At 37.8% G+C, this 15,689-nt stretch overlaps 1 protein-coding gene across 4 annotated transcripts in view; it reads left to right on the top strand.

The window, feature by feature from the left end:
* The window catches only part of NRCAM (neuronal cell adhesion molecule), an 88,035-nt gene that overhangs the window by 62,766 nt on the left and 9,580 nt on the right, over positions 1–15,689 (top strand). For 2 of the 4 annotated variants that reach the window (XM_012811259.1, XM_012811266.1), the window contains 4 exons: positions 1,306–1,319; positions 1,425–1,446; positions 13,365–13,496; positions 14,497–14,575. In XM_012811259.1, coding sequence (XP_012666713.1) covers positions 1,306–1,319; positions 1,425–1,446; positions 13,365–13,496; positions 14,497–14,575 — 247 coding nt within the window. The remainder of the gene's footprint in view (positions 1–1,305; positions 1,320–1,424; positions 1,447–13,364; positions 13,497–14,496; positions 14,576–15,689) is intronic. The other 2 variants (XM_012811275.2, XM_012811272.1) reach the window with 1 other exon arrangement.

A 15,689-nucleotide genomic window follows, 5' to 3' on the forward strand; every position in this document is an offset into this window, starting at 1 on the left:
CTTGTGACAAAAAACAGCCTATAGAAAGCAGATCTCAGACAGAGCTTCCTCTTCTAATCTGACTTAGCTGAGCTCCCCATTGACACACTACAGGCCTTACACAACACTGCCCACTTGGGATTGGGTTTAGGAATATCGTGCAGCTGGTCTGGGGCTAAGTCTCCCCACTGGGATTCCCTACAAGCCAGTCTTCCAGTCAGCCTGCATGCTCTGCTCAGCCATGTTACTCCATCCTGTCTTTACCTCCTGAGTAAAAGGTAGCAATCCACAAGGGACTATTTTTGTTCTCCTTTCTTTCTAAAAGCTCTCTGGGCCCAAAACATTTATTGGGAAAATGGTGCTTGAATAAGTTGTAACTTGTCTTCTACCCATGGTGATGCCAAAGAGGCCCCAGTCTTTGACCCATGGCTATTGATTGGCCAGTCAGCTTCCCAGAGAGCAGCACAGTCCCTGCCACGGGGCACTGTTTTCAGGCTGCGTGCCCATGGGCAGGGGTTTTCCTGGGCTTTCACAAGGAAGCCAAATAGGTACAAATAGGAATGCAGAAAAAAGACCAAGAGAAAGAATTGCTTTGCCTTAAATTATTCCACTCTTGTGAGCTTAGGCTTGATCTAGTTTTTTTTTTTTTTTTTCTTGTTTGCTTAAAATTTGACTACATTCACAGCCTTGGTAAATTATTAAATATAGATCAGATAGATTTTGGAGTGATTGAATAAGAACTGCAGCCATTCTCCCATCATGTTGATAATGTTATACTATGTTTGTCTTTTTTAGATTTAAAAGGACAAATTTGTAAAAATTCAAAATTTCTACACTATTATAGAAAGATGTAAACTGACTTTCTTTTATGTGTCTACTTCTTTTCTGTGATAATTAGATATCAGTTAAAGTCCTGGGTGGTTTTATAGCAGATTACTGCGGTAGTAACCTTATTTGAAGTATTCCAGTAAAACCTTGGCCTCTTTTCCTATGTAGTAGAGATGTCACTGGACCTGTGCCTAGAGCTGGTAGTGGAGAAATTGTGCTTCAACGGGGCTAGAGTTCCATTAACTTGTTATGTTAAAAGAGGATATGCATTTCACTGGAGAAACATCAATCCCCGTTTTAATAGATTAAATTAAAAGAAAACTTCATTAAAAGAGTTTTGGTTTTGCCATTTGATGATAACTAAATTGAATTGTGAATTACTTATAATTATAGGGACAAGTAAAAATTAAGTGTCTGAAAGTTCATTGAGCCTCTAACATTAAAACCTGACAAATCTCAAATAAGGAAAGGAATTGTGTTTAAACAAAAAAAAGAAAGCTGGCTTGGCACCTGTGGCTCAAGTGGCTAAGGTGCCAGCCACATACACATAAGGTGGCGGGTTTGAATCCAGCCTAGGCCCCCCAAACAACAATGATGGCTGCATCCAAAAAAGATAGCCAGGCATTGTGGCGGGCACCTGTGGTCCCAGCTACTTGGGAGGCAGAGGCAGGAGACTCGCCTGAGCCCAGGAATTGGAGGTTGCTGTGAGCTGTGATGCCACAGTGCTCTATCCAGGGGGATAGCTTGAGGCTCTGTCTCAAAAAAATAAATAAATAAATAAGAAAGCTAAATCTGACCTTATTTTTAATATTGGTTCTTTTAACAGTGTATCAATAATTAAACATTACTTACATAAAATGATAACATTCTACCATGGTAAGACTTTAAACTGCTTTTGCATAATTTGTGATCCTGAGTTTTCCTTCCTTAAAAGTATTTCTTTTTTTTTCAGTCTAAAAATGAATTCTATCTTCTTCTCTATCTCCTCTCTCTATGCAGAGTTTAGATGCTGTCGAGCAGGAGAAAAAACTAAAGTTCTCCACAATCCTTTCAAGTTTTCAGTTTTAAGTGTATCTTTTATATTTTAACTTAAAATAATACAAATGGGAATAAATTAGAAATGAATCAAGAGGAAAACATGTGTGATATCCTTAGCTGTAGAAGCACCAACATCTAATAGGATTTTTTTTTTCTTTTTTTTGGCGGTTTTTGGCCGGGGCTGGGTTTGAACCCACCACCTCTAGCATATGGGGCCGGTGCCTACTCCTTGAGCCTCAGGCACCGCCCTAATAGGATTTTTTTATGAATTGTGATTTCATAACAAGTGATTTTAAGTCACTTCTGGTCCAAGAGGAGGAAAGAAATACACCTGAGTTTACGTTTCTTAATTTTTGTACAGATTTTAGGAGATGTTAATGAAACTCAGGGTTTCAAATATGGGTATAATTACATTATAAAAGGTAAACCTATGAAGGAGAAGCCAGGGTAATTTAATTAACTGTTTGATGCCACACTAACCCTTCTTCTTACTATTTTCCTCAATATAATTAAGTTGAGCATGGAAAACACTTTAGATCTTCAAGTTGTTTATTTCGATCTATTTTCTTATTTTCTTAAAGCCCTCAATGTTTGCTGTATTTTCTTAATTTCTGTCTCTAAATGGTTTCAGGCCCTGGGACTCTAGGAGGTAGACCTGTGAAGTCATCTGTAAAAATGAACCAAGAACATGCTGATAAGGGATTTAAGCTGTGTTCCCAGCATTGTTGATGGATAGACACTTGTCCTTGGCCTTTTGCTCTGGTGCCCTTGGGATCAACCATTAGGACACTGATACTGGGTGACTAATTGGGCTACAAAGATAGCGAGAAATGAACTGGCAAAGCAGAAACTGAATGTGCGTTCTTGTCCTAGTTAGCAGCCTGATGTGGCCAACAAGTTAGGAGTGAGCAGAGAGGGATACATAAGATCACCTGGTGAATCCTCTCTGGGATCTGACTCTCACTGTATTATTTTTCTAGAGTAAAGAACCAATAAATAAAAATCAAGTTTAGAGTTCATACCTTTATCTGGCCTGAACAAAAAAGAAACAAAACAAAATAAGACTACCTAGAGGCATAAAAGTTTCAATCAATTCAAGAGCTAATGTCTACCTGGCATGTAAAACACACCAGCCTTTTATCAGACGCTGTATAGCAAGACTAGTAAAACAAATCTAGCCTTTGACATGCTTAAAAGCTGGCAGGTAAGACCAACACATAGAGTAATAAATAGATTGCACAGAATATAAATATTAACTTAAACTATTATAATAAATAGTAGTTGGAACAGAATGGTGTCTGAGCATAAGGAATAAACCATTTATTTTGCCAAACAGGATCCATAAAAGTAATATTGAACTGGGCCTTGAAGCCCAGTTTTTTTCTGGCAGATAAGTGAAGGCTTTGGGGTATGCAGTCTTGGTAGAGGGCATAAGCAAAGTTAAGGGCTTTGAAAACAGAGATGTTTGGCTTATCCCCAGTAATCCAGTGTGGCTGAAAGGTAGAGCAGGTGTGGAAAAGAAGAGGCTGAGATGAAACTTCAGTGGGGCCAGATGGTAACAGTCCCTGATGGCTGTGAGTGCCAAGGGAGGCTAAGGAATTTGTGTTCATCTATAGGCACAGGCAGAGGTAAGCCATCCTTCCCTGTTTTTATATAGGGAAGACACTAGATCAGATGTGTAGTTTAAGGGAGCTAAAATGTAGGTAACTACCCTGGTAGGTATGTACAGAGAAAGACTCACAGGAGGCAGGCCTTTGGGAAAGCCCCAGTGGAAGACGACAGTAGGGTGCCCTGGTTGGGTACATCACGGGCTCACCGAGTATTCCTTCGGGAAGTGAGAAAGCAGATGAGTGGGGATTAAAAGAATTTAAAAGGATTAAAAGATTTCAGATTAAAAGGATTATAAGTGGCTAAATAGCATAACCTTAGATTATGAGTATTACAGTATAAAGATTGCAGTATCTCTTCTGGATGCTGTTAAAAATAAGCTAAGTGCAAATTTCTAGTATGCAACACTTTATTGTAATATTAACCGAACTTAATAAAACTATGCTATACATTGAAATTATTCATCTTATAATGAAAAATGTGTACATTTCTGACCAGTATCTCCCCAAGATCTCCCTCAGTCTTTGGCAACCAATATTGCACACTGTCTCTTTGAAGTACAACGTTTTTAGGGTCCACATACAAGTGAGATTATGCAGTATTTACCTTTCTATGTCTAGCTTACTTCACTTAGCAAAATACCCTCCAGGTTTATATCTGTATTGTTGCAAATGGCAGGATTTCCTTCTTTTAAGGCTAATACTCCATTATATATATGTATGTGTACACGCACCACAATTTCTTTATCCAATCATCTGTCGATGACTGTTTAGATTGTTATCTTGGCTATTGTGAATAATGCCGCAAGGAATGTGGAAGAGCAGACACCTGCTAGAAAAACTGATTTCAGGTGGCGCCGGTAGGTCAGTGGGTAGGGCGCCGGCTGCATCCACCCAGGCTGGTGGGTTCAAACCCGGCCCGGGCCAGCTAAACAACAATGCCAACTGCAACAAAAAAATAGCCAGGCATTTCTGTGGGCGCCTGTAGCCCCAGCTACTTGGGAAACTAAGGCAAGAGAATCACTTAAGCCCAAGAGTCTAAGGTTGCTGTGAGCAGTGATGCCACAGCACTCTACCGAGGGTAACAAAGTGAAACTCTGTCTCTAAAAAAAAGAAAGAAAAGAAATATTGGTATCGTTTCAATAAAGATATAAACAAAATTAAGATAATAATAAACGGTTTATAGAAGAAATTCAAGAAAAAGCTGAGAGCATCAGTAGAAACCACTGCAACAACAACAAAAAAAACCAACAGCCGCTAAATGCTCTTCTGTTAGAATTATTTTCATATGGTTCTGCCTTAAACATCTCCCATAATTACTCTGAGACTAAATTTCTCAGTTCCATGATTCCCAAATTTTAGAGAAAATTAATGTTTTGCCTGGGTTCTTTACTACTGATGTTTTATACACATGAACATATTTACCGTCTCTGTTGACTGATCATAGTCCTTTAAGAAGAAAATCTCAGAAAACTAAAATCAATTACATTCACAAAAGGATTCTTGGCGATTCAATAATTGGTTTTCCTCTCTGCTGTATCCCTGTGCTTAGCACAGAGAGACACCAAATATACATGGTGTTGGTGAGTTATATTTCAGAGGTCAAGAGCATTATTTAACTTCTTTAATATATTTCTGTTTTTTTTTGATCCTAAGAAATGCTATCTAATTACACCTATTTCAGCAGAAGTCTTTAGCTTCTAAATTATGTAATTTATTTTAGAATTTAACTTTATAGTCTGAGTAAACCCATTTGATGCTTTCTGATATACTATCCCAGTACATTTTCTCTGGGATAATAAATAGATCTTATTTTTTTAACTGTTCAAGTTAGTGTTATCTATAAATGTGTTAGTATCTGTAAATCACATTTACTTTAAGCTGCTGAGATAGGGCTAATAGAATTGTCAGCCTCAAATAGTCAGATAACATTCTTAAACGACTTTAGATGTTGTCTCAACTTAGTAGCAAGCATATGGCATCATCTAGTATCCATAATTTGGATTTTTAAGAAGCCATTTAGGTTGCACTATAGTTTTGCATAAAATCCTATATAACAGACACTTAACAGGTAAGATGGCCTTGCTCTCTGTGGTGTTAAATGAAAGAGTTCTCCTTTCATTTCTTCTTTCTTAACTTCTGATACAGCATATCTGGCACTTCCTCTTCCAACTCCCCTTCCAGAACATTCGAACCAACCAACATTCTCTAAGGCAGGTGGTCTTCACCTAGGTCCCTGAGCTCCCTGAAGTCAGATTTTCAATGAAGTTCATGTCTCAAAACAGATATCCAAGGCCACTATTCTAAGGAGCATTGTTTCTCATCCCAACACCAGTTCTTTAAAGACCTGCACTGAGATGACCAATAGAATCGAGAAGTAGCCACACAGTGCTGTATTTTACCTTGAAGTCTCTGAGTCTCTGATATTCCCCAATGTCTTCTGCCCGGGGATTGTCCAAGCAATCCACTCTCCAGCATACATCAGTACACGAAGGCCGTGATGTGTCCTGGTACAATAGTTTGCCCTGTTCAGACCCCATGTGATAGAACTCATACATTTTAATATTCTACATCATGATTTCTGATTACTAATTAATTTCCTAAGAATATAATTTAATAAATGAAAATTCTTTCTGTCATGAAAGGAAAGTGTGAGTTAACCCTAAATTCTAACAGTAAGTTCTAATTTAATTTTCTCTTCACAATTTCAGAGTATTTCAACGTATGTTGTATTTGTGTGTCTGATGCTGCAACTTGATTGTTTGTTTTATTCTTCTATTGTATGTTTAGTTCAAGCAGTAAATCCCAGGATCAGCAATCTTACAGCCGCAGCTGCTGAGACCTATGCCAATATCAGTTGGAAGTATGAGGGACCTGAGCATGTGAACTTTTATGTTGAATATGGTGTAGCAGGCAGTAAGAAATAATTTCATTACCCAATTTTTAATTGGGGGGATACATTTCAAGAGGTTATGAACATTTTTAAGAACTTATTATACATCATCTTGCATAACTGGATCCAGTTAAATGAATGAGTTATCTAAAACGATTGTAGCAAACCATCAGCCTATTACATATTTTATATATAACTAGGAATCCCTTTTTTCATGCTATTAATAACAAAGGGCATGAGTTCCATTACAATATCATTTTCATATCACGATACATTAAAACTGGTTCTATGCCAGTGACATGTAAACAAGAGTAATAATGAATTATATTTGTGAGTACATGTAGGAAGAAGAAAAGTTTTGTTTTTTTTTCAAACTGGAACTTGAAATAGCAAAAATCAAACTGACTTTAAAAGTATCCATTTTGCCCAAATTAAACCAAGAAAATTTTACAAGACGTTGGAAAAATGTAACCCTTTGGGCAAGTATCCATCATGTTTCAATGTTTGATATATACCCAAGTCAGGCTCTCTGCTTAATTCCGGGTCATTCCTACTGGGAGATGGGGCAGCTTTCACTTTCTGCAGTTTATGAAAACCCAGTACCCCCTCCTTAGTGCAGCCTGCTGTGTGTTTAATAAGCATGTTTAGGTTTTTATCACGCACATAGAAATATGTTATTTTTAAAAATAACTATCTCTTTAGAAAACCAATAAATTGGAAAGGTTTAACCTATAAATTGCATAAATTAGAAGGCAGTTATGTTTACCAAAAGATTCATCTTAAAAAACAATTCCTCCCATAATTCACTCAAGCTATTTAATGTATCACAGTTCTTTTTGTAAACATCCTTTGAGAAACTGAACAGTTCCTTAAAGCATGGTGCAGATAAGAAAACTTCCTTTGTATTACAAAGAAAGATAATGAAAATATATACAATTAATATGCAGTTCAGATATCCAGTCACTTTTTCTTTGAAGATATTTTGCTTTGATTGGTCCATTTAACATGACTACATTTATGATCATCTAAAATGGTAAACCTAAGCGTCCTAGATTCTGTCTTTAGCTTATAAAGAATTTTCCTTTCTTGAAGTGTTAAGTGACGTCTGGTCCCTTAAAATATTCAAATTTGTTGTTTTTGCAAAATTTCCATAGGCAAAGAAGAATGGAGAAAAGAAATTGTAAATGGTTCTCGGAGCTTCTTTGGGTTAAAGGGTCTAATGCCAGGAACAGCATACAAAGTTCGAGTTGGTGCTGAGGGGGCCTCTGGTTTTGTGAGTTCAGAGGATGTGTTTGAGACAGGCCCAGGTGAGGCACACACCACGCCACTTCTGGCTCATGCTCAGAGGCGGAAGCCACCGGGCGCTCCAGCTGGAGAAGGGGGCTGGTGGAGCTGTGTTGTGGGTAGGGCCACGAATGTCTTTCCATGGGGCCCTGTTGGGTTGGGAGTTTGGGTTTTATGTTGTCTTTGGCTCTTTCTACCAAATGAATTGCAGAATTTAGCAAATCATCTTCTAACCATGTTATTGCCAAAAAACCTTTACAAAAACAGACTTAAATGTTTTTAATTTATTTAGATAATTGAATTTTTCATATCACATATATAAGCTTTCTCTGAATCAAAAGGAAATTTTTTGAATTACCTTTGAAGGTGAAATCAGTTTATAAGGAAGTCACAGTTCTTTGTGTCAAAATGGACTACAACCCAGCAGAACCCTGCGATTTGGGTAGACAACTGGTATGAGTGTTATTAAATTTGTATGGAACAAGAAATTGTACAATTCATATGTTACATTTTTAGTCCACAGATTTGACTTCCTGTGTATGTATTTTCTTATATGAACATTAGCAAAATATACAAGTAAAAAGTGAAGTTTCTAAAGTAAAGAAAAATGTTTACAGAAAATCGAAGAGCATTCACAAGATGGAAAACAATCCATGCTTAAATTTAAACAAAGGTTTTATGGGACATCTTCACCTTGTGGTTCATTCATCAATGTTACGTTCAGTGACTTGAGGCATTCTTGAGGGAATGCTGCTTGTCCTGTAGAAATCAGAGACAAACTGTATTTTTGTGTCTTTCAGTAACAAAGCATTATGATTTTTAAACTTGTTAACACTTAGAAAACATATAATCATAAGTGGTTTTAAAAAGAAAGGTAATAACTTACCTATATTTTAAAACACTCATTTATTAAAATCATAATGCTTTAAGAGGAAAAATATTTCTTATTCTGTTCCTTGTATTTCATCATATCCATTTATCTACATAGTTCTAGGAAGCTACTATATTAAATTTAACAAATTTAACAAATTAGATTTAAATTCACAGTTAGTTTACAAGATTTTTGGGTTTTGTTATTGTTAACTTTTAATTTCAAAATGCCAAGAGCTCAAATAGATGATTCTGTTCATACATCTCTAGCATGCTAATAATAGTCATAGTATTAGCATTTAGTCAGCTCTACTCTGTATCAAGTTAGTGGTTTTCTCATTCAGTCCTTACAACAATCCTATGAAGCAGGCGTGGTTATTACCCACTTACACCTCATGTCAATACTCAGAGATGTGGAGCACCTGCCCAGGTCACCCAGCTAGAATGTGCTGGAGCTGGGATTAGAACCTCAACCTTCCAACATCAGAAGAGAAGCCCTCACTACATGACATCCACTGTAGGTCAGTGGGATCTCAGAGGCCCACACACCAAGAACAGGTTGTCTCGGGAATCCCCATTCAGTTAGTTAGCACTTGGCACACATGAAGAGTAATTCTGGACCCCAACTTGCAAGTAAGTTAGATTCACCCTGAAAATCAAGTTGTAGCATTTTTTTTTTTTTTTTGTCTTTTTGCCAGACAAAAGATAGCTCCTTTAGAAAAATGGGTTTTACTCAGTGGCACAAATTGCAGCAGCAATTGCCAGTAGTTCAGGATGAGTAATTGTGGTCAGTAGGCCATTCTTGTGTGCCAGTAACAGAGAAACACAATAGGTTATCATCATTTTTTTACATATAACCATAGCTATTAAAAACACATATTGAGGCTTGGCACCTGAGCTTAAGCAGCTAAGGCCCCAGCGACGTACACCAGAGCTGGCGTGTTTGAATCCAGCCCGGGCCTGCCAAACAATGACAACTATAATCCAAAAAAAATAGCTGGGTGTTGTGGCAGGCGCCTATGGTCCCAGCTACTTGGGAGGCTGAGGCAGGAGAATCACTTGCACCCAGGAGTTGGAGATTGCTGTGAGCTGCGATGCCACCCTACCCAGGGTGACAGCTTGAGGCTCTGTCTCAAAACAAACAAACAAACAAACAAAAACCACATATTGATTAAACCCTAGTGACCTTAGTGAACATACTGCCTATAAGAGCCAATGTTGTCAGCATTCTAGAACGCCTTGACATACCGAGTCCATCTCCCTTCTCCAGTTCACAGGGCTGTGACATTGAACTCCAGCGTGGAAGCATTATCTGCGATTCCTCTTCCCCTCTCTTCCATGCTAGCTTCTGAGTTATCATAATAATTTGAGTACTTGGCATAAAGGCACACACTGTGAGCTGTGATCATTTTTTGAACTTGTATTGATACAAGTTCAAAAGTTATTGTATTGATACAAGTTCAAGATATTTGAACTTGAATTTGGATAATTTTTTGAACTTGTATTCATGAGCTTCTGGGTTCTGCTAATTTCAAGAACCTAGACTCAGCTTTCATCTACCCTTCTTCCACGAATCTTTCTAGTATGACACTGCCTCTGTCTTTTACAGTCTGGATTTTTGCAGTATATTTCTTAATTGTTTCCTATGGTCCCACTGAGAAATCAAGAGTATAGGCAGCGTCCTGATACTGTGTTTCTCCCCCTTCTCCTGGTGTGATCTTTCCCTAATGCCCCCCGCCTGCTGCAACCTCTCACTAATGTCACCCCAGCTGGTGTGACCAGGTATGACCCCACATTAACACCACCCACCTCTTCTTCTCTCCTCACCTCTGTCCCTCAATTTACTGAGTCTCCTGTCTCATATCATAAAGGAAGTAAAGCAGATTTGTTTTTATTGGGCCCAATAGCTTTTTTTATCAACTGTCTACAAACTTTGGCCAAGGTCATTTTTTCTCCCTTCCTAAACACTTTTAACTAGTTTAACTGAATAGGACATTTTTATATATAGAGGATCTTTCATGAACAGTACACAATAACCATTTCTCTCGCCCTGTCTCTTCCAAGTTTATTCTGTGATGCTGTGTTTTTAACATTTTCCGCAGAGACCTACTGGCACAGAGCACAGGTTATCCAGGATATGGCAAACACGTGCAAGCAAATACTTCTTTAAAACTAACTTCTAGGAAACAAAGAAAATTATATCCCTCTGCCTTATTTTCTATTTTCATATTCTTTCTATGTGTTTGTTTGATTTATCATTTTATGGATTGTTCAATGAATATAATTTTATTTCAGAAAGTTCAGGTAAAGTGAAGATCCTTTTTTACTTCTAATACCCATAGAATAACTCAGATTCTAGAAGGAAAAGCCCCCTAGATCTCATTCAGTGTGTCTGTGTCTCTGCATTTATGTGTGTTACACACAATCACAGTCATGACTTGGGTATGTTCTATCTAGTTCAGATGATTTTAAAGTATCCTGAAAAGGCTTGAAACCTCTTGTAGTCATTCTGGGATTTAGATCATTTCTTATGTGGATTGAAGCAAAATTGCACAATTTATTTCATATCAACTTCTGGTGCAGGTGCGTGCACACAAGTGCACCTGTTACTACATAGTGCCTGCTTAATCTTAAATAGTAGGACAGTGAGATATTTGATACTTTGTTTCTTTAGACATAGATGCAAAAATTCAAAGTCAATGTGGGTGTTTGTTTATCAACTGTCAAAGAAGCATAAGCAGCTTTTGCATGGTTGCATAGCAGCGAGCTGCCAGCTAGCAGCTCAATTTTGGCCGGCACCACCTTCTCAGGGCAATGTCTGTGCTAGGACCTGAGTATCTTATTTTTCCCTCATCAGTTGCATTTAACTAGATGAAAAATGTAAATGCTCAAACTATTTATGACATTCGTGTAAATCAGTAAGCACACAACAAGCAAAGACGGTTTCACTTCAGCCAAGTGTTCAAGAGACTTATGCCACTTGGTTTTTGGTTCAGTTAGAAAAAACTCACAAACGCCACGTGTGAATTGAGAGAAATATATTGCGAAAGAATATGTAATGACAGACTTTCAAAATATTTTTACCTGTCTTGGAATGAAAGGTCCCTATGGCATTTTATTCTTTGTTCAGACTTGTATAGATTTGATGTCTGGACAGGTTTTCAGGAATGCCTCATAGCAGGAGAACATAATGGCCAGGAAGATGTTCTCTGGAGTCAGACATAGGTCAAACTACAGCTCTTGGGCAAGTTCTTTGCTGTCTCTGGGCATGGGCTTATTCCTACTGCCTACCTCAGAGGATTGTTGTAAACATTAAGTGAGGTTATGCCCTCCGCACAGTGCCCAGCATATAGGAAGGATCCCAAAATGCTAGGTGTCATTGCATCGCCACTGTCTTTGTCTTCATCACTGCCATGATGACTGTGTATGTGTATGGAAGGGGAACTGCCTTTATGGGGCCTCACCTGTGTGTGATTGTGATGACAGCTCCAGGCCTCCTCTCCTGGTGAGGTCCAGGGGCTGTGGGAGAAGGCTACTGGCCTTGGATTTATAGTCCACACGTCATTTTCCTTCTTCAACACGCTCCCATACATTTTGCATTCCTCTTCACACTTAATTTTAAGCATTTTCTTTTTCTCCCTATACTTGTGCGGAGAAAAAGAAGCAGTGAGATGTTGCTTTTGCAACATACAACAGAACCTGGGATACGTACGGCTACTCTTATTTCTGCATCCAGAGATCACGCACACCTAACCCAACCATGTGAAACGTATTCGGAAGAAATTCAGTCAAATTAAAGGCCTGATCTAGGCAGGCTTATGGAGTCAAAGGAAGAAAGACTTTTACCTTGTTTGTGGTGAAAAGAAAAGAAGTAAAGGCCTTTTAAAAAAGCATTTCTACTGATTTAAGCAAATCCGGGTGGGCATGTCTGAGTAGCCATTGATGCTGCACTTTGTCCCATATGATTGAGACTTCTAAAGAAGACCAAAAAAGTTCATTATTATGTGCTTTTCAGAGGTTTTGCATATTATGACTGGTTGAATAAAGGGCTTCACATTTGTTTACTCAAACACAGTAGATGACAGCTGAAGGAATATGTATACATGCAAATGAGCATTTTCTCTTCTAACTGGTCACTTCATGCAGTCGTGACTTCACTGGTCAAGATATATTTCCAAGTCTTTTGAGTGGACCCTCAGCAATAACGAACATTGGTCCTATGAGGGTGGATTTGGTTCTTCAGAAATTTCCATTCAGAACTAACTTGTAAATAAGATGAATAACAAATCTAGATAGCATTTTGGATGCAAATAGATGATGTTATATAAAATAATAAGGCTGCTTTTATGTTGACTGTTTTCTTTTTTAACCGATTTCTAAAACGTTTCGGAAATGGTGGCAGCCTTGCAATGACATTTTAGCCTCTAGAAGTGGTTCCTTTGAAGGAAAAATGCTCCATGAGATGTATACATTCTGTTCTGTTTAAAACTCAGTTGTATACTCTTATGATTGTGCTTAATGTACAATTTATCCTTTACACTGAGTTTTTAATGGGTTTGAGACTATGTTTCTATTGAACAATGTAGTGAAAATAACTGCGAACACAATGTTCAGCAGAGTTTGTTAACAGTATTCAGCTATTTCTATTGAGGTTTTGGGTTTTTGTTTTTTTTTTTTTACTTCTGATGGTTTTTCAAAGCTAAGTATTTATATAATTCCTGATTAGTAAGTGACAGATCCCAACTTGGGGCCGCGTGTAGAATCTGTAAAAGCTCATGCCACGTGGCCATGTTTACTACCCACACTGCAGCAGCCCCCGTCTCGCCTCTGTCCACTGCCACCAACACCCCTGATTTGTTTTCCAGCCATGGCGAGCCGGCAGGTGGACATCGCGACACAGGGCTGGTTCATTGGCCTCATGTGCGCTGTCGCTCTCCTCATCTTGATTTTGCTGATTGTTTGCTTTATCAGAAGAAACAAGGGTGGTAAATATCCAGGTAAGAAAGAAAGATTACAATTGCATCCTAATGCTACGTAATCACTCGTTAAACTAAAAAGAAATCACGAAGGTGGTCATGCAGATCGCAATAGTACATTTTCCCACAAACCTAAATTCAGACGTTCTCCTCAAATAATTCTTGAATCCCTCTTTATGTAATGGCAACCTAGATGTTGTCAGGGCTCATAAGGCCTTTGAAGGGTAAATCAATCTGTTCTCTGAAGAAATGACTAAGTCTACTTCTTTCGGCTCCACGTAAGTTAGGGTTGTTGCAGTAGCACGTAAAACCAGTTGGCAAGGAGAGGGTCGGGGGAAGGTGCAAGAAGTTTTCCAGAAGAAGTCACGTGTGGACCAAGTTGCAGTATTGGATGTGCTTAGGGACATTGCTTTCCCTATCGGGTTAATAGTTTCCTCAATTCAGTGAGTCCAGTGAATTTGTCTTTTCTTTACTGACCATTTTCCCTTCAATTACAAGACAAAAAACCTGCAAAAAAAAAAAAGAGTTGCAAAACCAGTTTGTAATAATTAATATAGCTAATCTATAAATTAGTAGAGTAGGGGCAAAATCTTAGCAACTTAAAAATTGTTCCTTCAAGAGCAGAGAGGGAGAAGGAGGGGGTCTTGGTGTGTGCCACACCTTTGGGGGGCAATACACAATTGTAAGAGGGACTTTACCTAACCAATGCAATCAGTGTAACCTGGTTTCTTGTACCCTCAGTGAATCCCCAACAATTAAAAAAGAAATTATTCCTTCATCAGATGAATAAGAAACTAAAGTCACCGTTACATGTTAATGAATGCTCATTTCTATTAGGTCACCTCAAAATGACAAAATCATCCAATACCACATCCATCCACATGATGGTCATGCAGCATCTTCCATACTCCATGGCGACTTCTTTCTCATTGCTGTCTACCTCAAAGAGTGTGCCCTCAAATAAACTTTGAAGAAGGAAGCAGAGGATCGATAGCTAATAATGTCATTTTGAAATTTTTAGTTAAAGAAAAGGAAGACGCCCGTGCTGACCCTGAGATCCAGCCCATGAAGGAAGATGATGGAACTTTTGGAGAATACAGGTGAGCCTCAGCTTCCATCCGCTGTTCATCTCCTACGCCCTGCACACTCTCCTCAGAGTAGGAAGTGCTAGCAAGGGGTTAAACCTTTTTACTTGCCATTAAAAAATAAATTTCCATTTTAGTCGTAAGATTTTCCCGGGGTCCATGCTGTATTGGTCACCTAGCAAAAGCTAGTGTGTTACAATGAGAATTAAAACAACAAAGCCTGCATTGTAAAGTTAACGATATCTGTTGTTTTCTAAGCATACTTTTATAACCAGTATTACAGACTTTTTAATCTCTCAGATATGAAGCTAGTTTTTCTTAAACAATATCTATACCCCTGCCTGTTCATCATGAAATGACTAGATTGTTTCAGAAGCTGTTCATTATTAAGAAGTATCATAGCTCTCTAGGCGGTATGTTAATTCACAATCTTGGCTTGACACTATCATTAAGGAAAACTTTTAACATGACCTATGGGCAAATTTTAAAGTCTTCTCTTTAAACAAAGATATGCTGGCCTAGGTGTTATAAGTCTTTTCAAAGAGAAAGTAATTATTTTAGATATGTTTTAAAATAGAAACATAACACATACTTATTTATTTAAAAGATTGGTATATGGTATTCTAAAAGTATACTTTTATTTATAAAATATCTTTGCAACTTGATTTGTTCTTTTTATAAACCTCCTGCTTATGTAAATATTTTAAATATACACTGAACCCATACTGAGACTTTTTTTCCAAAAGAAAAGGCTTTTAGGTGAAATAAAGCATTTCACTACTGTGATTGCCAGGTGACAAATTTGTATAGAAGATAGTTGTGTTAAGCTTCACTTGTCTCTAAAGCTCATTTTTGGTTTTTCCATGTCAATACCATGGAATATCATATTTTAATGAGAAATAATGGCCAAGGATGAGAAACATGGAACTGATTTGAAAAACAATATATTTTCAACAAAATTGGTTTCATACCCATTTCCATGCAGCTGTAAGTGTTTTGCCTTTATTGCTTCAGCCACTAAGTTTTTATATTTGGATCATCTCTTCAAGAGAGATAACTATGATTTGTAAATATTCTCAGAATTTCTGTATCTCTTCATATGGAAAAATACCTAGTGAGGGTTGTCTTG

Source organism: Otolemur garnettii, unplaced genomic scaffold (genome assembly GCF_000181295.1).
Source record: "Otolemur garnettii isolate 467f Iridium unplaced genomic scaffold, OtoGar3 scaffold00005, whole genome shotgun sequence".
NCBI lineage: Eukaryota > Metazoa > Chordata > Mammalia > Primates > Galagidae > Otolemur > Otolemur garnettii.